Below are 24,529 nucleotides of genomic sequence, written 5' to 3'. Positions count from 1 at the left end.
ACACAAAATTTTGTACCTGCATTTGTACATTCTTATATAATTATTTTAATTTTGTGATTCAATTGCTTTTCAACAAAACATCTCATGAAAAAAAACTCAATAGGTTAAATATATCAACTTTATTTTTTGTTGAAAATTTGAATTTATAGAAAACATTTGAAGATAAGTACATGTATCTTTTAGCTTGCAAAGTTTTTTTTGTTTGTCGGTGTGTTGTCAACATTTTTTTCTGGGCGCTGGTGGGGTTCCTCGGATGGATGCAATTTACCTTATCTGATCTTGGCAAATTTAACAGATTATTGTGGCCTGGCTAGTTTGTTCTTTCCTCTTCGAGAGTGGAACATCACTTCAAAATGTGCCATCTCAAAATGTTCAACTGTAAATTGAGTGTCTTAAAAACTACACCTTTACAATCTTGTGAAAACTTGAAATATCCCAAAATTAACAAAATAAAAAATAATTTTTTTAGTAATTAGTGGTCTCAAAATAGAGATGATCATCATCTTAATAATAACCTAAAGTGCAAAAGTAACGACCCTGTTACTTAGCAGCCTATTCTTGTTGCTACCTCCAGAATGCCGCTACTTAACTTGCAGGGGGTCATTACCTTTGGGTAAGTTATTGCGGTTTTCAGATAGGGGAAAGGGGGGGAAAAGGAAAGGGAGAAAAAAAAAAAAAAAAAAAAAAAAAAAAAAAAAAAAAAATTTAAAAAAAAAAAAAAAAAAAAAAAAAAAAAAAAAAAAAAAAAAAAGGGGAAACGGGGGAAAAACAAATTTTTTTTTACAAAAAAGGCAAAACAAGGGGGCTATAAACGGAATTTTACTATGCAAACTCTGAAATTCAAAATCCAACTAAAGATTGTGTTTTTTGCTGCTGTCAAGATTCATAATTATGGTGACAGCCAACAAACCATGAAAAACAAACAAAATGGATCAAAATCTACCAATCACAACTGACAGACACGACCTTTTCACCTGGTTGAAGTGAATTTCTGTTTCCCGAGAGGTCTGCTAAGATGACTTACAGCAGCAAAAAGTGTTAACCGTTGGTTGAGGATTAAATTTCAGAGTTCGCATATCATTGAAAACCGCAATAAAACAAGTACTGTATGTACACATGTATGGGCTGATCCACTTTACTATTTGATACGTCAAATGTGAAACATAATTTTTCATGTAAATACCTTGTTATGCCTATTGTAACATTTCCTTTTTTGACTGTTAGAAGAAAAAAATGGAAAAAATGCATAAAATTCGTCTTTTCCCTAGTGGAACTAGTTTTGAACTTTGGGAGAATTTCAAGGTATTTTCCAATGTGTAAAAACAGTTAGTAGTGCTGGCAATGTATTTTCCCAACACACAGCTGACGTTGTGTTTCCTGTCAATTAATAACAGAAATGGATTTTTGGCACCATTGGAGAGACAAAATTTACATTATGCTATATCATGTAACCTTGATTTATGTAACAACTAGGTGTTTTCAAGCTGTTCATTTAAAAAAAAATTGATCTTGGCAAAATTTTAGTGCACATGGCTCTTTTGACACAACCATGTAATGTATACTAGGTTTTCATGGTCACATTTTTCAAATCGTGGAAATCCTGTGACATCATGCTTCACCCTTTCCAACATGCCCCTCCACCAGTGTGATCCAATGCACAATGGAAACAATTAGTACATGTAAGTAGAAATCCTTTTACAGGCGAGGTGCAGCCAGCTAAATTTTGTGGTTCAATATCTTCACAGCCCTTTTATCTGCTCATTATTATCAACTTTCAAAAAGAACATCTTGACATGTAATAAGGCTTTCTATCACCAGTCTTTGACACTTCATATCATTCAGAATATCTACAGAATCTGATTCTGGTGCTCGCATGAGTGTTGGCCCAAAGACAATGGACAGATTTTCCTCATTCATCATGTTTTCCTTTCTCTTTTTGGCCACTCTGCAAGCAAAAACATATTAAAAGATAAATTTAGTACTTTAACACACGTTCTTACATACGTTTGGTCTTAGCTAACAGACATTTGTTTTCTGAGGTCATTTCAAAAAGGATTATAAATAAAATTTTAAAATACCATACGAATACTCATACAGTTTGACTTTTCAAGACCAAAATAAAAAGTAAGCTGTGTTTTGGTTGGTAAGCTTAAAGGAGCTACATTGGACCCCGATACAACGATCCTCAACATAAAGATATTTCCGACATAACGATGAATAATTCTACCTTTGAATCCCAAGAAAACGTTACCAGTATATAAAAATATGAGTTTGACAAACCGCGATATAAGTACTGGGATGTAATAGAATAATTCTCCGATATAAGTATGGGAAGATTAAGACGGACTCGAGCGTGAGATCCTCCCGATATAACGATATTATCAGTACACATTCACATTTCATTTGCAAAACATCGAATTTAATGCAATAACATTACGGTAATCAAGTCATCTCTATTGTTTCTAAAAACAGCTTTGTACGATGATATATGAAAGTGATACTGTGTTCAAAGGCTCTTTATCAACTTTATCCTCTTTATCCCCCTTTAATATTCAGTAAGACAGTGCTTTTTAGGTTTACACTGATATAACGATAATATTTTACTGCTCCGTTGGCATATCTTATATTGAGGTATCCACATTTTAGTCTTTTTACAAAATGAGTGAAAAAGTTCGACCCTTTGAATCAAAAGAAAATTAATAAAAATATTATTTGACAACTATAAGTACTGGGAATAAAAGAATAATGGTTAGGTTAAGTATGGTGAAGTTAAGATGGCTCATGAGACATGATGTCCTTAACTACACTATATTTTCCTTAATTTAATTCGGTAATGTATTTCGTAAAAAGTGTGAGTATGTAATTGGGCCTAAATAGCGTGAAATAATAAAAATCTAAAAATTTGAAATCTATAGAGTTTTCGTGATGTACCACCAAGGACAGTTTTTTGTGTGCATTTGTGTTGTATTTTGTACCTTATTATTCTTTAACCAAGGTCATGGAACCTACCTGTACAAGTGTCCCAAGAGATACTTAAGTGTTTCATAATGTGAAGCAGGAAGTTCAAGTAATGCTGCTGATAGCGCTTCTACTTTTTCCATTTTACCAGGCAACTCTGGAGAAACGAACATGGAATGTTTGATCAATATATACCAATAATATTAATCTTATTACAAGTCTCCTAAGCAAACTACACCTAATTGGCCTCGATCAGAAATATGATGTTTTACGATCTCTAAGTAGCGGTTGCAATGGGGTAAATCAGAGACCTGGTGAGATAAATATTTTTTCCTGCAAACGGATACTTTCGAAGCTTGTTCATTCTAAAAGAGTGCTAAACAGAGTTTTAACCACAAACATTTAAAATTTTGCACTAGCCTGACTGGACTACCAAGTCGTATTCATTTGCTAAACAAGTACCGTAAAGACCTGCAGATAAGCCGCACCTTTTTTCCAAAAATCTTCGCTGGAAATCAAGGGTGCGGCTTATCTGCGGGAACATTTGGAAAAGGTGCCGATCGAATCGAATGCCTGGTTACTAAGCTATGAACATTACATAAACACAAATTCTTGTTGTCACACAAAAATCTATGGAAAAACTGTGTTGAGTGAACAATTACCTGTCAACAAATGCCAGAAAAAGATCAACCATCATATGTCAAAGCTGGTTTTCATTATGTTAAGTAAGAAGGTATTAGGTAAGACTGAAGTGCTTTCCGTTTCCAATGTTCATTTAGTTTACGTTCGATGAAGGTCTAAGACTTTCTAAAGACTCGACTTTGTATTTCCTTTGATTTACTTTCAAAAAACTTTTTTTCCAAAATTTGAGTTGTTAAACTCAGGGCCTCGCGGGTGCAGCTACGCAGGTGCAGCTTATCTGCGGGTGCGACTTATCTGCAGGTGTTTACGATACAATTATAAGAAAAATCTTAAACAGGGTGTATTTTAATCCACTTACTTGCTGCATCTATAAATTTGTTGTACAACTCAAAGGTGATTACAGGGATTGGAAGCATACGGAAATACTGTTTCAGTGTTCCAGAAATGATGTTTATGTCTTCATATACAGCCAAGTTAACAGACTCTCCATCTGGAACAAGAAAAATAAAAAGCTACAAACAAACGTTTTCCTCCGTTGTTGTTGAGTAACTTAGTAATAACCTAGTATTTTAGACATAACTACGGAAAGTCACTTAATACCAAACAGTGAAAAAAGAACACGCAATAGCCGCGCTTTTAAGTATAGGATGCCAAAAGTTTCTAAGGACGTTTTAGTCTTTTTTCCTGATACGAGGAACTTGCTGCCCGCTGACTTAGTGAATTGCAATTCATTAGGAATTTTAAAAAATTTAGGGAAGCATGTAAACAAGTAAATTGTAATAAGTATTTTTATATCTTATTTATACATGTACATTTTGTTTTTGTTATTTTGTACTCTTATAGTGATGTGATGTCTTAAACGATGTTATCAACTCAATAAAGTAGAGTGAGTAACTTAATTTATATGCCCAAACAACTCCAAGAAGTGGAAAAATCGAAAAGAAATACTTGATTTAATTTCACTGTAGACAGCAGTCAGCAAAAATAGAGGTCAGAAAATTTGAACAAATTTATTACCTTTGTCAAAAGAATTTTTAAGTGCTTCAACGTCATCAGCAAAACCTGATATTCTGTAGATTCCCTCACTGTCTAACCCTGAAAGAAATAATAATAAAATAAAAAACATTTATCAGTGCCACCAGTAGCAAAATAAGCAACAACTGCTACTTATTTTCCCCCTGTTTCCTGTTGCTGGACCTCCGATAAAAGTCTTTGTGACAATAAACCATAATGATTCTAAATAATAATTAGTGCACAGCTTTGACACTGTTCTTAAAGCTAACCAACATCTACCTTGCCAACTGTAATGCATACATTTGGAATGCATGGATTGCTTTATCAACAAACATGTAATTATATAAATTTGTTATAAATTAATTACCTCTCTTTTCAACCTCCCTGATACAAGCCTCTACAACAAAAGGTCTCTTGGTGTTGTGGAGTTTTACAAGTGTAGTCAAGTCAACCCCAAACACTGCAATGCATAAATATAATGTGAGACCAACACACTGCCTTTATCTGCATCATGTTGTTGTCTCTAATGTGTTGTTGTTTTGAGAACCTGTACATGTCTGTTAGCTCCAAAATTTGTTTTCATATTGTTTAATCTGACAACTAGACTGAGTTACAAGAGCTTCTTACATTTTTATACTACATAATAACCTGGCAATGAGAGGTGTGGCAGGGAATAAAAATAAGGGCTGACAAAACCAGGCCATGATAAGCTGCAAAAAAGAAAATTGCCAGGAAGAACATGTAGCAGCCATCTCTCCCTAGCAAACCAATTTTGTCTGCGACAGATGCTGTTACTCCCACGTTGGACTGGTCAGTCACACAAGAAGCTGCAGCAAAAGACACTGATTTTTCTGCAAGGCACATCAGCATTGCCCTTCCCGATAAAGCTCTGTCAACACATTTTTTTTTATTATAATTCTAATATTATTCAATTATGCTGGCACTTAAACAATAAACTCCTCGTACCTCTTCTTACATACTTCTTGTCAGGTTGGCAGTTGTCTGCAATGACAGCACTGCACTGCTTATGTGCATTAAATCCACAATCTAATTAAAAGTGAATTGAGAAGAATACAACATAGTAGGCACCAAATACTCAGAACCAACAAAAAATTGCACTGAAAGGGTTTAAAACTAAAATTGATCTTACCTTGACATTTTACTCCTTGCATGATTAATCCCCACAAAAAGTTGCGACAAAAGTCACACCAATGAGGTCCCTTAAATGTGTAAACCTGAGGTTCAAAACAACACCAAGAGTTAAACTTACAAAGGGGAAGACACTTTTGATGGCTCTATACTGTTGGGTGGAAGTCAGTGAATAAAAAAATGAGGTTTTTCCTTTGAGCTCAATAATCTTTTTACAACTGAAAGATGTCTGAGGCTGTACAAAATTTAAGCATTTGTTTACCCTTGCCAACTGATTTTGCACAAGAGCTACCGGGTAATGGGACCAAGCATTCAACATTAGAAACAAATATTACAGATAAAAACAAATCTCAACTGACAGGAGGCAAACCAGTTGGCTATTTACAAGTGTGGCCTGAGAGTTGAACTCAGGTCTATCGTGAAACAACTCAAAGCAGTGGCCAGAACGGGACTTAAACCCGGGACTTTCGGATTTCAAGTCCGGTACTCTATCCACTGCACTAGGTGAAAATGAAATATGTTTTTGTGTCTTGGATTGGATGTTACTTGTGTACATAAAATTAATTCCAAATCGCACAACAACTAATCAGGGCTCTAGCTCACGCCACAGGGAACAACATACATGCCAAGTGGACTGCCACTGCCTGACATTTACCATCAACAAAGTTAGTACAAGACAGTACAAGTATTCCAGAAATGCTGCAAAACAATATCATATCAATATCTTATCCTTTGCTATTCACCTGAGTCCGAGCAATGCGTGCAAGAAAATCGTAATTGTTGCAGTAATAAATTAGTCAAAAATCATCCTCTCGGATTATACATGTATTATCTCACTGTTTAAGTATACACATAAACAACTATTCACCTCAGTGTCGATGGCTAGTGGTGAATATCCACTAGCCACCTCCATTTTGGTGAATAATTGTTAAAAATTGTTACCTTGAAATTATGCTTTTTCTTATAAGCAGAAGGTTTCACACTTTCTCTTCTTCCTACACTGAATCTGTGGTCCTGTAATACAAACAAAGAACAATATTATTGAATGTACATTTAAAGTAGGTGAACCTCTGTTGTTTATTAAACGTTTGAAAATCTTTCAGTTGCTGTACAGTACAAAAGAAAGGTGAGTTGTAGTTTCATTGATTTCACACACACTGCTTGTAAACAAGAATTCCCAACAAATTAAATTGTAATACGCACAATAATTTCTTCTACCATACCTAAAGATTTAAAATGGGTGTAAAAACTGTAGGAAAGTTCTATTTTGGCTTCAAAAAGCAATCCAAGTGTATCTTTCCTGATGCCAAAAGCACTTTAAATACAAAAATTCTACAATGACTAAATAATACTTTACCCCAGCTTTGCAAAGTGATGTAACACAAATCATAGAATTAACAGTCCATGACAAGAGTTGAATCGACGTGTGAAAAATAACAATAAAGCCAAAAACAAACTAACAGAAAATGTCACTACAACCAAAGACTTGGATAAAATTTATATTAGTAATAAATAATTCACTAGTCAGACCTGCAGATAACCAATTAGTAAAAATATTATGAGTTTTAATTGACTTATATCAAATGCTACACCACAAAATTTCCATTATCGCAGCTATTTTTATTAATGAAGCGTGGGAATGAAAATGTTTACGAAACAGCACTTGGCTCAACAGTAGTTTTTGTTTCCATTCAGATCAAAATTAGCATTAAACTGCATAGAAGGAAACAGCTTTTATCAGTTTCCTATGCACATAAAAGCTTGACACAATCTCATGTGCTTGACGGACCACCTTAAACAGCAATTCCAACATAAAAAGAACCAAATATTACGTACCTGAACTCAAGTTCTATAATTTTAACTTTTTTTTTTACTGCAAGTTATTTTGAAGAATTTGTAAAATAGGGTTATAATGGTCAATATTCTTGCAGCTATCTTCCTCAAGAAAAAAGCTTTTTTGACAGAGTATAAAGAATAGAGCTTATATGACTTAACAGTTAACAGACGGCGAGTAAAGTCATCAAAGTTTTCACTTGAATTAAAAATGCTGTTGTAACCTTCCTCCGTCATATTTTTATCCCATTTACTGTGGGTAGTTTCATAAATGGTGAAGAACTTCCATTTTCTTTGTCTTTCAATCTGATAAAGATGATACCTTATTGTTCTATCTGTGCAATCTTGGGAGTGAAATAATGGCGTGACTAAAATTTATCAGAGCATAAAAACAAAGAATTGGATTATTTCTTAAAGATATGCAAGTGAAAATAAAGCATTTTTAATTAATGGATGAAAAAAATTATGGCATATATTTGCAACATAATTTTCAATAATTTCATAGCCTGAAAACCTGCAAATTTATAGAACTCAAAATTTATATTATATTTGTGACAGATATTGATGACATTGTCGTTGCCAATTTCATGAAAGGACCTGGCAATTTCTCAGTACACAATAAAATCTGTTGCAACAAATTAGAATACTGGAAACTAAAAGGGGGCATTTTCTTTACAATGACAGTAATACATGTAGAAGTAGTGCAATGAACTGATAGCATGGTGTACATGTATTTGTTCTGAAATTAGCTGACATTGAGAATTGTTTTTTTTTTTTCTGTAACTATATGTACTATCGGTACCAGTAACTGTTTCTCAAAACAAATCTTATAATGGTAGATGTCTAGAAAGTTTTAACTCTTTGTGAGTTGCTTCAAATGATGAAGACTTGTTTCTGTTTTATTATTTCTAACAAAATGTATCATTGATAATAATTATTATTGCCAAAGCTGTACTGATATAGAAGATGTTCACTTGTCGAAATGAAAGAGTAAATTAAAGAAATAGATAATGAAAATGTAATAGTTAAACCTTTCACTCAAGGGCACTACTACAACATAAATATTATACAGTACGTAATTTGTAATTTTTTCACTTATCTATAAATTATTGTACTAGGTCACATTGTTAGACTCATGGTTGCCACAGACATCAGTTTTCCCTGACATTTCTTCAAAATGTCAATTTTCCCTGACTCAAAATCAAATTCCCTGACTTTTCCTTAACCTGTGGCAACCCTTGCTAATGCATCAAGTCAGATGCAAATAATTATAACCATAAACAATCTTAAAATTGTTTGAAAGGTTTTACAGGTGTAAAATGTATAATACAGTACCTACTATAATGAAATGTATTTAGATTTATATGATAAGAGTTGTCCAACTTTATTCAATATACAGTAGCTGTATACACAGATTACACTGTACAAATATATTCATGTACATGTACCCCTTCTAATTTTTATTCCTGGTGGGATTACAGAAACATTTTCTACAACTGTAGATGAATCCGATTTGATTCAATATTTAAAAGCAAGTCACACAAAAACAGCTACAGATCTCTAAGCTAAGTATGCAACATAAACTACTGACAGAAATTTGCATATCTGACAATAACATCTTAAATGTAATCCATGAGTGCTTTCATACATTATGTGAATTATCCTAAATGCTTATGTAGAGTAGGGACTTATCAATTTTGAAAAGAATTAAGGAAAGTCAAGCCCATTATTTTGTTTTAATTCTACTCATAAGGATAAAGACACTAAATCCCATGTCTGAAAAGAAAATTACTGACAATATCTTTAGCTTCATTTTCAGTTGAATAGTGAAATTTGTTTGCATAACTAATGACCAAGCCGAGTTTATCCCAAACAAAGAAAACTGAAAACTGGCTTAAACAGTCTGAACTGAAGTCTAACCCACTCAAAACCTACATAACAATCAGCCTAAAATACAGAGATATAGGAGAAAAAAGCTTAAAATTAACATTGTCTGAAAGCATTTATCTTAATTCTTTCAAAGGTAAAAAATATATATGATAAAATTATGATAAACAAAACACAGATAATAAATTCCTACCTGGTTTTTCCCTGTTGCATCAACATCATCCTTGGCTGTTTCGTCATTTTCTTTAGCTTCATCGTTTACAGCTTTCCCTTCATCTTTCTTCTCTTCAGATTTCACAGGACTTATCATCATCGTGTCAACATAATCCTTGGCATATGTATCGATGTACATGGTGATCAAGCCATCGGCCACAAGATCTTGAATGGTCTGAAAACGTTTCTCTCCTAACACAAAACAAAGCGGGTGTGATTCACATTTACATAACAGCAGCTGTGTACAAGATTGTACAGAAGCTCAAAGAGAATAAAGAGTGTTATAAGTTTTCATATGGAAAGCGAGCCCCCACTGTGCAACTCTCATATAAACACGAATGACAACTTCTGAATAAAGCTAACCCCCAAGGAAGCTTTTACAAAAGCATAAGTTTTTTGAGCTTCTATTTTTATTGAGGGGTTATTCTAATGCAGCTGATTCCAGAAAAAAATCTCAAACTGAAGCATGGCTTTATAGCAATTGTTTGAGCTAAGAGAAAATGGATAAAACCGGTTGAGAATAATTTCATTACATAAATGATCGCATACATATGTAAAATAAATTTGTACATACATGAACACAGCAAACACAGTAACATTTCAGATGCTGTGGGTTTGTCAAAAAAGATGTACTGTTCTGCTGACATTGTTAATAAATCTGAGTCCTCTTCCTTCTTAAATCTTAAAATCAGAGTTACATCGGACAACAAAAATTCCTACAACATATACATACATGTTTTGAATTTTAAGGTGAAAATGAATAAAAGTTAAGGCGGGAACAGTTGCTTGTAATAAATATTGCTAACCAGTGTTTTTTGTCATTAATGTTTAATTACTCCAAACACAACCTGAATTTCAGTGAATTCTGATTGGGCGGGAGTTTGACTTGTTAACAAGCCTTGTATACGTGCTTAAACGAACTATGGACATTTAGCTTGTGTTAAATGAAATGATTTATCATTTGATTCTGAAAGACAGTTATTTCTAAAACAGTTATTTCTGGTAATCTGTAATTTCATTTTGTGATAGAATGCTTCAGTGACATTGGGTACAGCTGCATGTACTTGTATGCAAATTTATCACATTCGTTTTGTCTTCCAAAATTATGATATAAAGGAAACCACAAGCTTATAAGATGGAACATTTTCAATATATCAACCATTTTAAAACAAAAACAGTACTTAATAAAATATATTTCCTTTATGGATAAAGGTTTGTTTGTCAGTTTAATTTCACTTCCACATTAAATATTATGTCTTTCACGATTTAGATGTGAATATTTTATTCTAAAGATTATATCAAATCTAAGCCTCAATTTGTAAGAAAATAAAAAATTGTGATATGAAAATACTGTTAAAATAACATTTAACATTTATCCCAAATTTTCTTTCAGTACATAACAAATTTTATAAACAAGTCAAGCAATTTCTTCTACTGTAAAAATATTATTTACTCTTCAGCCATCTTTTAATAAAAAAGCAATGTTATCGTTCACAAAAGATTGACATAAATTGATTTACCTGCAAATGTCAAAACACCCATTGTCCAAAAACAAACTGACAATTAACATAATTTGTTTACAGTCCAGTTGTGATTAACAAAATGTTACATAACTGACAAGTAACAGATTAAAAATAACCAGGCAAATTATAACAAAACTTCCCCTGAGATGTTCACTAAACATTAAATCAGGGTTTTCATTAAAAATTGTAATAGCAGGAGAATAGTGTAAAGTAACCAGAGAATGATTTTTAAAGGTTCCGCATCTTAATAAATAAAAAGGTGCAAGCCTTTGAAATTTAGCCAGAGAACTCTACGTAGAAGAAGGAGAATTTCTCCGATCTCCGATGCCTAATGAACACCCTGTTAAATTTTCTAGTGAAATGCCAAGATTAGGTGAAAATTCACATAATGCAAACACAGATCGGCACAGAAAGAGACAAGTACCAATGCTTCAACAAGGCCAAAATTTTGAATAAAGCAACTGAAGTTAATTAATGCTGACAATAAAAATCATACAAAAGAACAAGTTTGTTTTGGCAGGAATGGTGGCCTTATGGGTAGTGCATTGGACATTGCATCCAGAGTACAGTGACTGTATAACGTACCGTATTTACTCGAATAAGCTGTCGCCTCCGAATAAGCGCCGCAGTCCCGATGCGGCGCTAATTCGAGGAAATCTGTTTTGCAAAAAACTGCACTACAAAGCAACTCTAATGCAAACTGGACATTTCGTTTCATCAAAAGCGATGTTTTGCAGTTTACAGTGATGGTTTTACTGCTCGCCCATTTGTTTTCTACATTCTTACAATACGTAAATGTTGTGAAGGCCGCAAACTTTGCTAGGACAGCTAGCGCCACTACTCTCTTCAGAAGAGACGAATACTGACAATCAGAAGATGCTACTTTCGATAACTGTAAAATAAAAGACTCTTTGTGGAGTCCAAATTTTAAATAAGCGCCGCCCTCAAATAAGCGCCGCCCCCGAATAAGCGCCGCACTTGAGGTGGGAAAAATTTAACTAGCGGCTCGTTGACTATTTGCTCGAGTAAACTACGGTACTCATTATATTTTCTGTGCTTCTATTAGATAACAGAAAAGTGACTGTCTAATTAAAAATAAAATAAAGCATCACCTACCTACATAATGCAGCCCATCATAATATAATCTAAAGTTCTTGGAAACTCCACCAAATCTTGAAAAGAAAGGGAAAATCAGTTCAGGAACTGTCAGTAGTATACTTAAAAAAATAGGTTCCTCCCTGCCAACAAACCTTTTGCATTCTTTTTCATTTTGCAATAAAGTTGTTATAAATTATCAATATATATAGCCATGCATACAGCTATTTCAGTAAACGTTGTCAGGTCAAAGCTAAAACCTAAAAGGCAAGATCGTATGGCGTTTTGGGTATTTACTGCAAATTTACATAATTATATGCTTTATTAAATGCACCAATTTGTATTTTGCACGTGAAGAATTCACAAGTTTGTTTTTCATTTCAAGAAGCATTTCTGTAGCTTTACTTTCACTGTCATTTGGCTCTAAGTCTTGAAAATTCTTCTTTAATTCAGTGTGGCTAAAAGCACCTTGATTTTCATGTTTGAAGAAAACGAAAACGCGCAAATCGCGTTTGTCATGTCACTATATATTTTATTATTCAGCATGTGCAGTTACTCTCTTCTTCTACCCATACTGCTTTTCAGTCTTGTCTTTCAGCTTCTATCCGGACAACGTTAACTGAAATAGCTGTATGCATAAAAAAAAATGGACAGTTGAACTTGAATTATCAGGTTTCTCTGGGTACAGGGCTTGGAAAAAAACCTGAACTCCGAATTGCCCCTCAGACCAACAGCTCTCAAATTTTGCTTGCTTGTCTTATTTAACTTTTTCATGATTTCAGTTGGTGGGCAGATGCTTTGCACAGCAGGAAAATCTACCTGTTGCGGAAGACCAAATGACCCTTATTTTGAGCCATACATGTGCAACTAACAGAAACAGTCTGTTAACTACAAGTTTTGATCATCAAAGAGAAACCACTGCAAAAGGTCAAGATATTTGATCATGATCAAAATGAAAGCTACAGGATAAATGCTTGTATTGTATACTTTGTACAATATTATAAACAAACTTGACACTTGAACCCTTTTAGAATGCAGGGCTGCAAATAACAGTCGGTCATCGCACATTGGCCGACCAAAATTTGCTCATGTCTGACGAAATCTGAATTGTGGTCAGGCATGACTTCCAGACAATTTTTGATCATAAATCATAAGTGATAACTTGTAAGTGGCCTTTTGTTTTTGGTGATGTCTGACCACAATTTTGTTTTGTCCAACCAAGATGGTGTCTTAGTCCTTTCAAGTGAAAAAAATTATTTGCAGCCCTGGAATGGGTAGATAACACCTTGAAATATTCATTTCCCTTTACTGCTATACAAACTCTGAGAATGCGCCGTACAGTCTGGTACATGTAATTAGCCTTAAGGGTTACAACTCACAGAATTTCTGATGGAATTTGAAAGCGCCAGAGGAGGCCGGAGAGGCGCAAAAAATGTTTATTATTATTATTATTATTATTATTATTATTACTACGGATATTGTTTAAATATTTGGTGAATTTTACACTGGACTTTGGCAAGACTTTGAAAAAATGCATTTTTTATCATTCAATGCATTTTTCTCTTTCTTTCATTGGCCGCGAGGCCACCACGTGACTTGCAAATAACTGCCTACAAATAATGGTCTGCTTGTGCAGACCATAATGAATTTGTACCTCATTGTAAGAGTATAACTTCCCCGGGACCTTTGGCTTTCACGGACCAGGTAACACCCATCCGCCTCTGATACAAGTTCATCAGCTTCCTCGCGTGATATGGAACCATGAAATCTGAAAAAGGTGAAACATGTAAAGAACTTTTCAGTTACTTTGTACTAAAAAGGAGGGCTGCAAATGTGCTTAATGTTAAGGGAATAGTAAAACTTACTTAAAATGAGAATGTGCACAATGCAGTTCCATAAATTATCCATACCTCCCCCACAGAACGGATTTCTTCTAAGACGCCCCACCTCCAACCCCTCTGGAAATTCTAATTAAGCTTCATACATATGCTTAAGGTTTTTGGGCTTTGAGACCCCCCCAACCCCCAGGAATTGAAATCCAGTCCCTTCTGTGGGGGGAGGGGGGAGTATGGACATTTTCTGGAACCACACAATAGTAAAACTTACTCTTTTCCATAGTGAGCAGGCTTATGAGGAATCTGTGAATAATTAAAGAAAAAAAATAAATAAATAAGGAAAATATTTAATTCATAATTAACTATCTTTCCTCGCTCATATGAAAGATTTCCACAGAAAATTTCTATACTCGCCTGATAACATAAACCATAATTATAATAATAATAATATAATAATAATATAATGTTTAATGGAAACTCATTGCAGTAATAACTGAATTACAGAGTAAAATACAAGATATAAATAAAAATAAACTATTAATTACAATATCTATATATACAATATAAGGTTCTATTATAAACAAGCTAGTTCGAGATTAATAGCGAGTAATAGCGAGAAGTGACAAAGTCCTGAGAACGCTTCATTCTGCAAGACTTGATGGTGCTACGACTTGTGCCGGATCTTAAATCGTAGTTATGTACAATACAAAAGAAAATGAAGAGGACCATTTACATCCTGAAGTTTACAGACATACTGCCGGCAAAGATGTTGGCACCATTCTCTCAATGAAGTGAGGCCGAGCAGCCGTAATGCCTCCTTGTAGTCGAGGGAAGGACAAATAATAAACATGGCTCTCTTCTGGACTCTCTCAATTTTATTATCTAAAAAGTCAGGAATGTTCTGCCAGACAGGGGTGGCATATTCTAAAATAGGACGCACTATTGTAACAAATACTTTGGCTAATGCTACCGGCGTGGCACCACATTGCTTTAGTATCCTTAGGGAAAAGATCATGTGAGGTTGTTGGTTGCTTACAAAATGAAAAAGAACTACACAAAATACTACATAGATCTCTGCAAAGCTATAACTTTGTTATCCAATTGAAACTTGTAGCAAACGAATACCAGATTTATGTTTTGAAAATAATCTGCAACTTCAACAGATGATTGTCTTTTCAGGTAATTGATTACAAACTGAACCAGTAGCATAACAAATTATTTATCGATATGGTGCCTCTTTATGCTTTTTTAGCCAACAAAGGTTCAAGTTTGAATGGTAACATGAAATTACTGAAAAAAAACTATTATTTCAATGGGAGGCGTAGTGGCCTAATGTTTAGTGTGCCGGACTCCAGGTTCAAGCCCTGGCTAGGGCGCTGCGTTGTGTTCTTGGGCAAGACACTTTACCTTCATAGTGCCTCTCTCCTTGCAGGTGTATAAATGGGTGCTGGCGAATTTACTGCTGGGGGTGCCCTTCGATGGACTAGCTAGCATCCCATCCAGGAGGGAATAGAAATACTCCTACATGTAGTCACTTAATGTTATGGAAACTGGGATAATCTCTGACCTGATGGGCCACTAGGCTTGAACACAGACTTTACCTTCATTTTACCATTATTTCAATGGGCAAAGCAAAAAGTTCTTTGACAAAACCCTTTACTTCATACATATAAAATACACAGTATTTAATAGGCCTGTTTTTTTTTCTAACCCCCAAAAATAATTTGATTATTTTGATAACTGATTTTGATATGTACATGCATCATTCCATTAATTTTCTGTTATTGCTTCTCACTGCTTCCTATCATGTGAATTCCTCAAATAATAAAAATGTTATTTTTGAGGCTTTCTTAAATTTGAGAATGTTTTACATTTCAAAATTTGGACACATACACCTTCTCTCAGGGTTAAAATTAATAGTTCCAAGGACATTTGGTCATACAATGTAAGTACAGTGTATGTTTGCCAAATTTTCAATATGTCCAGTCTAGGCATTAAAGATAACAGTATTCTGCTTGACCACATTGATTTTTTAATGTCTTTGCAGGTTTGGGAGGACATATGTTCCAACAATATTTGAAAAAATACTGCTTGGTCTTTCCTTGACTTAAAGTGGAATGCTGTATTAGGACTTTGGGTATGAGAAAGGTTGTCTACCATACAGCTGTAGCATTTGTGGAAATGACAATTTGATCTTACAAGATACACACCCTTCAAGGCTGTTAATAAATCGATTTTCTGCTTTTTGAATTTATTATCAAGATTTCAATCTCCAAATGAACTACTTGTAATAAATTAGGGCTCTCTTTATTCATAACAACCACTTTTAACAATATTCAGATTATTCAAACAGACAACAGTCAACTGAATGCCAATGAATAATAAATTTTTGATTTTCAACAAAGTGATAGCTCATATTCACAATAGAGCACATGCAAAAACAAAATTTGGGAGTGACATTTTCAATTTTTTACAATAAAACTACTCTTTGTAATAACCTATTCGATCAAACATCCCCAAAATTGGACATAATGTCATAATATAAGTGCTAATTTCCCCCCAGCACAATTTCATTTTTATTTTATCAGCTTAACATTTTAAAAATACAGGTATATTTATTAGAAGGGTGTAAAAAGCTTATCAAATCAATTCGTTTAAGCTAAAACAGGTGCATGCTTTCAGATATTGAATTACATGTACAATGAGTCACACAACATGTTGGCTTTAAGATATACTGATCACAAAACTGCAGATAAAAATCATTTTATACAAAGGTTCCCTACCTCTTTCATACAAACAATTCTTCTAGCTTTGGGTGCTTTTTGCTGCAGTCGATACACTGTAAGCCAAACACAAAAGCAAGTCTTTAAAATCTTCAAAACGCGTTTTGTGATTTTCAGCATGAAAAAGAATCATCAGACATGGCTAGTTTAACTTCCCTACGACCATACGTACAATTGACAATTCTACATCATTTCCAAATATAAATTATTTTATAACCATACTTACGGTACGATTTCCATACTGGCTGTTCAATGGTGTCGTAAAAGCGACCTTCTTCCGCCGATTCTAAAGTTTCAAGAGAAGACAGCATATAAATATTAAAAATATCAAACACAAACAGCACTCGAAGATGAAACAAAGATCGATGAAAAGATTTCGCGATATTAGCTGCGAAAGCGCTGTTATCTTCGATAACTTGTGGAAGCATTCAGACGAAGAGAAGATTCCTCTTTCTAGACGACAACAGTCGGATAAAATGGTTTATAAAAGAAGCTTATAAGCGTACAGTTACATTGTGGTTCCGCGCCAAAAACTGTTGCATGTTGTCATTTGTCAAATTACTCTGTCGAAACACGAGTTTTCAAATCTTGGTCTATTCACAAACAGCCTGCTTACCTTCTGTCATTTTTGTTTGCCCAACCGATGAACTTTTGTTCAGCAGCCCTTTGGTTTGAAGTCTTGAACAGCTTTTGCGATGTCACAGCGTGCAATGAGGGGTGTTTTTAGTTTCCGCTATTCAAGTCAACATGCCAGCATTACGCCGTACAACTTCACCAAACCACCTATAGTTCACTGACAAAAAAAGAAAGTTTGAAGCGTAAGAAATCAGAGGAAAGGAAGTCAAGGGTTTGTAAAAGTGATGTAAGACTTACCGGATGAAACGGAGAGTCCTTTTATAGACGTTCTATTCAATAAAGATCAACACAGCTGATTCGGAACTCTGTTCGCCTTGCCCATCTTTTTGAGTCGTCTGTTCAAACCACGACTGGTCAGCGGTTATTTTGTGCATGCATGAAAGCGAGGTTCCAATTGACCCGCAAGCGAGGCAACCTCGCCCCCAGGACTACGAGGTCATGACGGTCAAGGGATCGGATGAGAATGTGGGAAACGTCACGAAAGGACAGAGATCGAGGTTAGTATACGAGGGCACGCAATGTTTTTTTTGTAAATGCGATGTATTTTATGCATATATCTCCAGCTTTCTTAGCTGAGGTTGACTCCTGCTCCTACCATGTCTGAGGTTTTGAGATCTGAGCATTCGAGACACTCAGCATTGGTGAGCAATGTTGAATGCATCCTCGGAGACCCAGGGGCAGCTAGTGGGGCGAAACAAAGGAATAAACCGGGCAGAAATCGTAGTGAAAACTTTCGTCGCTACGATTTCTGCCCTGTTTTTTTTTTTCTTTTGTTTCGCCCCACTAACTGCCCCTGGGTCTCCGAGGATGTGTTGAATGGAATCTTCCACCATTGGGTATCGGTAGGGACTTGTGAGTGTAAAGGATATAGGCCTGATATATGTAGGGGAATGCGAATTGATGTAAAAAATGTAATTGGGGATTAAATTGTTTGTGACGATATTTACGAACTAGAGGGCCTGACTCTTATGAAGAATGAATTTTAAAGATTGTTTCAACCCTTGTGCTTCGTGTGGTAAAGGGGTCAGTTTACGCATGACGCGTTTTTGAGCAAAATTTGTGCGTGACACCTTAAAAATTTAAAGATGCAAATCTGGCCTTGATCAATGAATTGTCAGTCTAGTATGACGTGTGATCTGCTTATTTTGAGAACCGTGATTCGTGATTCCGGCTTAAAACGTTTGTGAAAATCGAAAATAAATTACATACTCATAAATCATCTACGGTAGAATTACAAACGACGTGAATCATGAAGCCAAAAATTGATCTTGTATGGAAGATGCGTTCTAGTAGAGCCGTCCCATGTACTAGTTATGGCTTCAAATACTTGTTTTAGGACTTGATTCGCACTGAAAGCTCACATGAGAGCTCAAGTCTTGCTACTAGGGTAGTGAAAGGTAAATGCCAGGGAAACACCCCGCTAACTCGAGCTAACCTAACTTCCATTTCCCTTGGATTTGACCCCACTTTTCAGTCATTTTTACTCAGGTATTAAACTCGAACTTTGATAACTCTCAAATCTTCATTGTCACGCCTTCTCCATTAGACCGCTTGCCGAAAAGAAGTAAAGACTCCAAGTCTTGGAGTCTTTTCTTCTTTTGCAAGCGGTCTAATAAAGTTTGATGTCAACAATTTTTCACTAGACTCTGAAGATGACTTCCGCTCAGGTTGTCGAAACGACAGTCACTAACAACAGTTCTTTTCAGAACTACACTTACCCGGACGATTACACTATACGACCTACGGATACTCCTGGTCTCAAACCATTTACTATGTCTCATTTCTACAGATCAAGTCTTCGTAGCGAAACGTTTTTTCTTTTAAGATCTACACCACAAATCGCAAATGAAATTCAAAAGCAGCAAACTATATCAACTCGATTTTCAGACTTGAACATGTGCTGGAACGTGACGGAGGGCGCGCGTTTGCTGTCAGAGCATATAAAGTGCAGTCCAAACTCAAAATCTTTCAAAAGCGCTTTCTTAAAGTCGTTCAAGTATCTTTATGTGGTACTAGACCATTTTCGCATTTCTTAGTTTCTAACATTTTAGGAATTCCTTATATTATAATATTTTTACCTTTAATACTTAGAGTGCTCTTTCAATTCCTCAGACATGGTAGGAGCAGGAGTCAACCTCAGTTAGTTATTTTTTAATTTTTATAGACCATTATTACATAGACATTTTTAAACTGTAGATTTTCTCACGTGTACTTTTATCTCGTTTTAAAGGCAGAAGGCCACTAGTTTTCCATACTTTGGCTGTAAACGGTGTAAAGTGTTTATCCCTCTTTAGATAAAGTTATTATAATTATTTTTATTATTATAACGAAGTGCAAATCACACGTTTTTCTTATCTCTTTAGATTTGTGATTGTAAACTGGTTGCAAATAACTTCTGTAACGATGGAAACTGTTTTGACAATTGCTGCTGCCATACTCCTCGTTATTTTCCTCGTTGTGTTGTCTTTGTACTGGTATGGAACTTGTGGATTCGCTGTCCTGAAGAAAATGAACGTCCCAGGTCCCGTGCCTCAAGCATTTTTCGGCAATATTCCAGAGTTAAAGAAATACAAGGGAATTCACTTGATGATGCTCGACTACATCAGAATATATGGCAACGTTTTTGCCATTTCCTTGGGAAGAAAGCCTTCAATCGTTGTCGCAGACCCAGAAGTACTAAAACAGATCCTGGTGAAGGATTTTTCCAATTTTCGTAATCATCACATTCCTGGCCACCAACCAGCCCGGTTCAGAAGAACCATATTCGCTGCACGTGATGACTACTGGAAGAAAATACGCAACATGCTGACACCCACGTTCAGCGCAGGGAAGATGAAGTTGATGGTGCCGTTGATCGAGAAGTCGTGCAATGTTCTGTTGGATAAACTTGAGAAAATTTCTAATACTGGTAAGAACGTAGTACTTGAAGTTTGGAGAGATTCCTTAAATTTAAGAGTCCGCATATAGTATCTGATTTTGGTAGAAACTCTTCGAGAAGTCCTTGAATCCTTAAAAACTCCTTAAAATTTCTTGAAAAATCTAAGAAGAGTCCTTGAAAAGTCATTAAATTGTAAAAGAATTCCGGGAACAGTTCTTGAATTTCCGGCAGAATAATCTTTGTAGCCTGCGAATACAGCCGCCTCTCATTCGCTCCTGCTACTACGTGCGTTTAGAATCTTTGAGAAGTCCTTGAATTTTAAAGAGCATCAAAAAATTCCTATGAATCTTAGAAAGAGCATCCCTCCCTTGAATTTTAAAAGACACCTTGAGTTCTTTCGTAGGGTTACCGCCAGCGTTAAATTCACCGGTACCCATTTATACACCTGGGTAAAGAGAGGCACTACTATGAAAGTGCCCCAAGAACACAGTGCAGTGCCCTAGCCAGAGCTCGAAACCGGACCGTTTGATCCGGAGTCCAACGCATTAACCATTATGCCACCGAGCGGCCCACAATACCTAAGTTGTGTAAAGGCCTGGCCAAACGGAGATTTAAGTAGACGCAAGTTTTCAACTCGCGTCCGCTTGCGTCTCCGTTGACTTGCGATGACTCAGTGTTCACTATGGTCGAGATCAAATTTGCACTCAAGTTTTTCAGTCTTGCGGAAATGGCTTGTTTTGACGACTTGCGTGTACTTGCGAGTCCGTTTGGCCAGCCAACGCAAGTCTGTACGCAATTTCAACTTGCGACTACTTGCGTCCACTCGCGTTACCGTTTGGCCAGGCCTTAAGTTAGATATTTATTAGAGTCTACACATCCAAAGACTGATTATACTCACGTCTTTTAATTTTATTCCAGGCCAAAGTGTGGACGTTTCGAATTGGTTCAGCAAGCTTACACTCGAACTCATTCTATCCACTGCCTTTGGTGTGGACTCAAACATCCAAACCGATCCAAACAGCGAGATATTGCGGAAAACAAGAGAGGTTTTCGGCGCCCCGTCATCCCTGCGTCTTCTGCATCGCCTGCCGTTTGGGAGCTATCTCCTTCGATTCCTAAACCACCTCAAGGGAACAAAAGGCGATTACTTTGAGAACCTCGCGAAGAACATCATACAAACCCGACGGCGCGAAGAAGGAGCGAACGAAAGAGTAGACCTACTGCAGCTGATGTTGACGGCTAACGAGACAGCTGATGAAGCAAGCAAGCTCTCAGACGATGAAATTGTCGCTCAATCGGTTTTCTTTTTGTTGGTTGGCTATAAAAACACAAGTAACACCCTGGCTTTTATTGCTTTTTTCCTAGCAACCAATCCTCATCTTCAGGAGAAATTGAGAAGCAAGATCCGATTGGCGAGAACCTCCGATTCCACTTCGTCCATTTACGACCTCGCACAGAGCGTCGACTACCTGGATTGTGTCATTAACGAATCTCTCCGACTCTGCCCGCCGATATTTCAAATGAACCGTTCTTGCCAGGAAGATTACGACTTCAATGGTCTTCACATCCCGGCAGGAATGGAGGTGATTATTCCAACCTATGCGATTCACCGCGATCCGGATGCGTGGCCGAATCCCGAGAAGTTTGATCCCGAAAGATTCCGAAGTGGGACCAAAGACGATCGCGATCGTCACTCGTATCAGTTTTTGCCATTCGGAGCTGGTCCTCGGAACTGCATCGCAGAGAGGTTTGCCTTAATGGAGATCAAGATTGCCCTGGTCAAAATCTTGATGAAGTACAAGTTTATCCAATCACCCGAGACACAAGTCCCATTGGCTTTACATACCGGGGTTATGCTGTCGCCAAGGAATGGTGTTTTTCTTAGAGTAGAAACAGCTTAGGACGTTTTTTAAGAAGGACTTTAAATAAAAACCGCGCTTGCATTGGCAGAAAATTGAAAAATCAAATTCCTTCATTATTTTGCTCATTAATAGCTTTTAGGTAGATAAGAAACCTGATGTATTTTGTTCCCCCCAGAAGTCTTCTAATTTCGAGAAAAAAACCAAAGTCAGTTTTCGTGATCGGAGCCTCAAAGTGACACAATTTTCAACCCGAAATTCGCTATCGTTAACTCTCGTCGTGTTCACAAACAAAGCCACAATGAAAACTTTGGATGCTTTCTATCAACAGAGAAACTCTTTTCCATTCGCTAAAATATAATTTCAGGGCTTAAGCAAAACTCTTCGAACTGAAATAATTAAAAAGGTGGGGAATACTTTTCACGATACTAGAAAGTCGAATTAAACGGCAGTTTTCAACGGAATTATTTATTATGTGGTATAACTCCAAATTTCCTCAATTGTCGTTTAAACACACATGTAAATGTTTATCTAAGACATACCTGAGAATTTGCTTGGGTTGTTGAAGGCAGCATATTTATCAATGCATCGTAGTCCCACAAAATGTTGTGATATCGATCAAAATAGCCTAACTTACAGCTAAACATTTCTTGGCTCCAAAATGCAACAAAGCAACTGTTAAGCGCGAAATTCCTTTTGCATCTTCATCCTTAGCAATTGTCCTTTATCGTGGTTCTTTTCTCTTGACGATAGTGTGTACAGAACGCCAGAACGCTCAATTTGCTTCCTCAAACTGCGTTGTCGGTGCTGGAGAATTGTTTTGCGTTATTTTAACTCCGTGACATTCTCGACCCCAGAGCTCTTACTGCGCAGACTCACTTACGTCACAATATCGTGTTTCATGTCACGTGTATTATGTCACGTAAGTCACAAATCTAATCTTGTAGCAAAATGGAAGAGGTTTTGCGATCAAAATGGACCTTAATTGACCCAGGTTGGCTTTTTTATCTCACTCTTTCGTTGAAAAGGGAATTTTGCAATGGAACATTCGGCAAGAAGAAGGAAAGACGAGCATTTGGGGTTAAAACATTCATTATCGTGGCGTTTGGCAATTAGAAGTATTTACACAGTTTACGGTCATGCTGTGAAAATTTGCCGAAGTTTGATGCCCTCTAAGTGAGAATCTTTCCAATAACCCGAGCCAATTCTCAGGTATGTTTAATAAGAATATCTGTATGCATGTTTGAGCGAGAATTGAAAAAATTTAATGTTATACCACATGCTAAATACTGCCGTTGAAAATTACTATTTCATTCAAATTTTTGTTATCGTAAAAAGCATTCCTCGTCAGTTCATTTTTTTCAGTTGGAAGAGTTGCGATAAAGCCCTGAAATTATATTCCAGCGAAAGAAAAAGAGTTTTTATGTAGATAGAAAGTGACCAAATTTCTCTGCGCGGTTTTGTAAGCGAACGCGAGGAGTCTTCATAATAGCTAATTTCGGGTTTAAAAGTTAGGAAATTTGTGACTTCGTCCACCGAAATGGATTTTCTTTGTTTTCTCAAAATTAGAAGACCTCTAGGGGAAACAAACTACATCAGGTTTCTTATCTACCTTAAAGCTAATAATGAGCAAAAAACGAAGAAAAATCGATTATCCAATTTCTGCCAAGAAATCAAATTCTTGCTCGGCCGTTCGTAAAAGTCACTCTTAAATAGTAGAACGTTTAGCTCAAATCTTTGATTAACTTTTTTTATTGATATTTTTGATAAGCAGTATTTTGTTATATAAAGGATATTTTAATCTGGGATAAAAAAATAATAGGGATAAGAAATATATAATGCATAATTTAGGATAACAAAAAAATATATGTTCGATAGATGTATTTTTGGAGGGCGCTGCTGTTACATGAAGTTTTTTAACAACTTGGCACAAAAAATCTCCTTTTTCTTCGAGGTACAGTTTACCCTATTACACTTATTTCGATTATTTTAATAGAGGATAAAATTCTGCGTTCGGGCCTAGTGGCTCATCAGGCCAGAGCTTATCTCGGTTTCCGTAGCATGAAGCGACTGGTAGTATTTCAACTCCTCCATGAATGGGATGCTAGTCCATTGCACGGTTACCCCCTAGCATTAAGGCGGGGGTACACCTGAAGGCCGTTTTTTACTGCTTAACTTGGGTTTAATGCAAAAATCTCGTTCGCGTTTTAGACAATTTAAAAAC

At 35.9% G+C, this 24,529-nt stretch overlaps 2 protein-coding genes across 4 annotated transcripts; one reads left to right on the top strand and one right to left on the bottom strand.

Annotated features, from left to right (window-relative positions):
- Nucleotides 1–1,612: 1,612 nt before the first annotated feature.
- LOC144659127 (N-chimaerin-like) lies at nt 1,613–17,905 on the bottom strand. 2 transcript variants are annotated; one of them, XM_078519572.1, is made up of 16 exons: nt 17,806–17,905; nt 17,549–17,725; nt 17,159–17,218; nt 16,933–16,988; nt 14,421–14,452; nt 13,969–14,082; nt 12,336–12,391; nt 9,677–9,888; nt 6,706–6,777; nt 5,765–5,849; nt 5,581–5,661; nt 4,982–5,074; nt 4,618–4,695; nt 3,959–4,090; nt 3,010–3,115; nt 1,614–1,945 (listed from the first exon to the last, which is right to left on the bottom strand). In XM_078519572.1, exons 2-16 carry the CDS (start codon nt 17,556–17,558, stop codon nt 1,768–1,770), a joined length of 1,365 nt encoding a protein of 454 aa, XP_078375698.1. In that variant the 5' UTR covers nt 17,559–17,725; nt 17,806–17,905; the 3' UTR covers nt 1,614–1,767. The 2 variants fall into 2 exon arrangements, with proteins under 2 accessions (XP_078375700.1, XP_078375698.1); XM_078519574.1 differs by lacking the exon at nt 17,806–17,905 and having other exon boundaries at nt 1,613–1,945; nt 17,549–17,627.
- Nucleotides 17,906–18,048: 143 nt separating this feature from the next.
- Nucleotides 18,049–22,353, top strand: LOC144660479 (cytochrome P450 3A4-like). 2 transcript variants are annotated; one of them, XM_078521116.1, is made up of 3 exons: nt 18,049–18,065; nt 19,932–20,476; nt 21,365–22,353. In XM_078521116.1, the coding sequence occupies exons 2-3, from the start codon at nt 19,972–19,974 to the stop codon at nt 22,345–22,347; spliced, it is 1,488 nt and encodes a 495-aa protein (XP_078377242.1). In that variant the 5' UTR covers nt 18,049–18,065; nt 19,932–19,971; the 3' UTR covers nt 22,348–22,353. The 2 variants fall into 2 exon arrangements, with proteins under 2 accessions (XP_078377242.1, XP_078377241.1); XM_078521115.1 differs by having other exon boundaries at nt 18,063–18,209.
- The last annotated feature ends 2,176 nt before the right edge of the window (nt 22,354–24,529 follow it).

The sequence above is a fragment of the Oculina patagonica genome, chromosome 7 (assembly GCF_052425735.1).
Source record: "Oculina patagonica isolate OP01 chromosome 7, crgOcupat, whole genome shotgun sequence".
NCBI classification, from domain to species: domain Eukaryota; kingdom Metazoa; phylum Cnidaria; class Anthozoa; order Scleractinia; family Oculinidae; genus Oculina; species Oculina patagonica.
Note: the sequence above shows the minus strand (reverse complement) of the source record. Positions and strands in the feature narration are given on the sequence as shown.

Coding starts and splice junctions, on each gene's coding strand:
- LOC144660479 (XM_078521116.1), top strand. CDS start 19,972: ATGGAAACTGTTTTGACAATTGCTGCTGCCATACTCCTCGTTATTTTC. Junction 20,477..21,364: donor TGAGAAAATTTCTAATACTG/GTAAGAACGTAG, acceptor ATTTTATTCCAG/GCCAAAGTGTGGACGTTTCG.
- LOC144659127 (XM_078519572.1), bottom strand. Junction 16,989..17,158: donor GCCAGTATGGAAATCGTACC/GTAAGTATGGTT, acceptor TTTGGCTTACAG/TGTATCGACTGCAGCAAAAA. Junction 3,116..3,958: donor CAAATTTATAGATGCAGCAA/GTAAGTGGATTA, acceptor TCGTTTCTCCAG/AGTTGCCTGGTAAAATGGAA.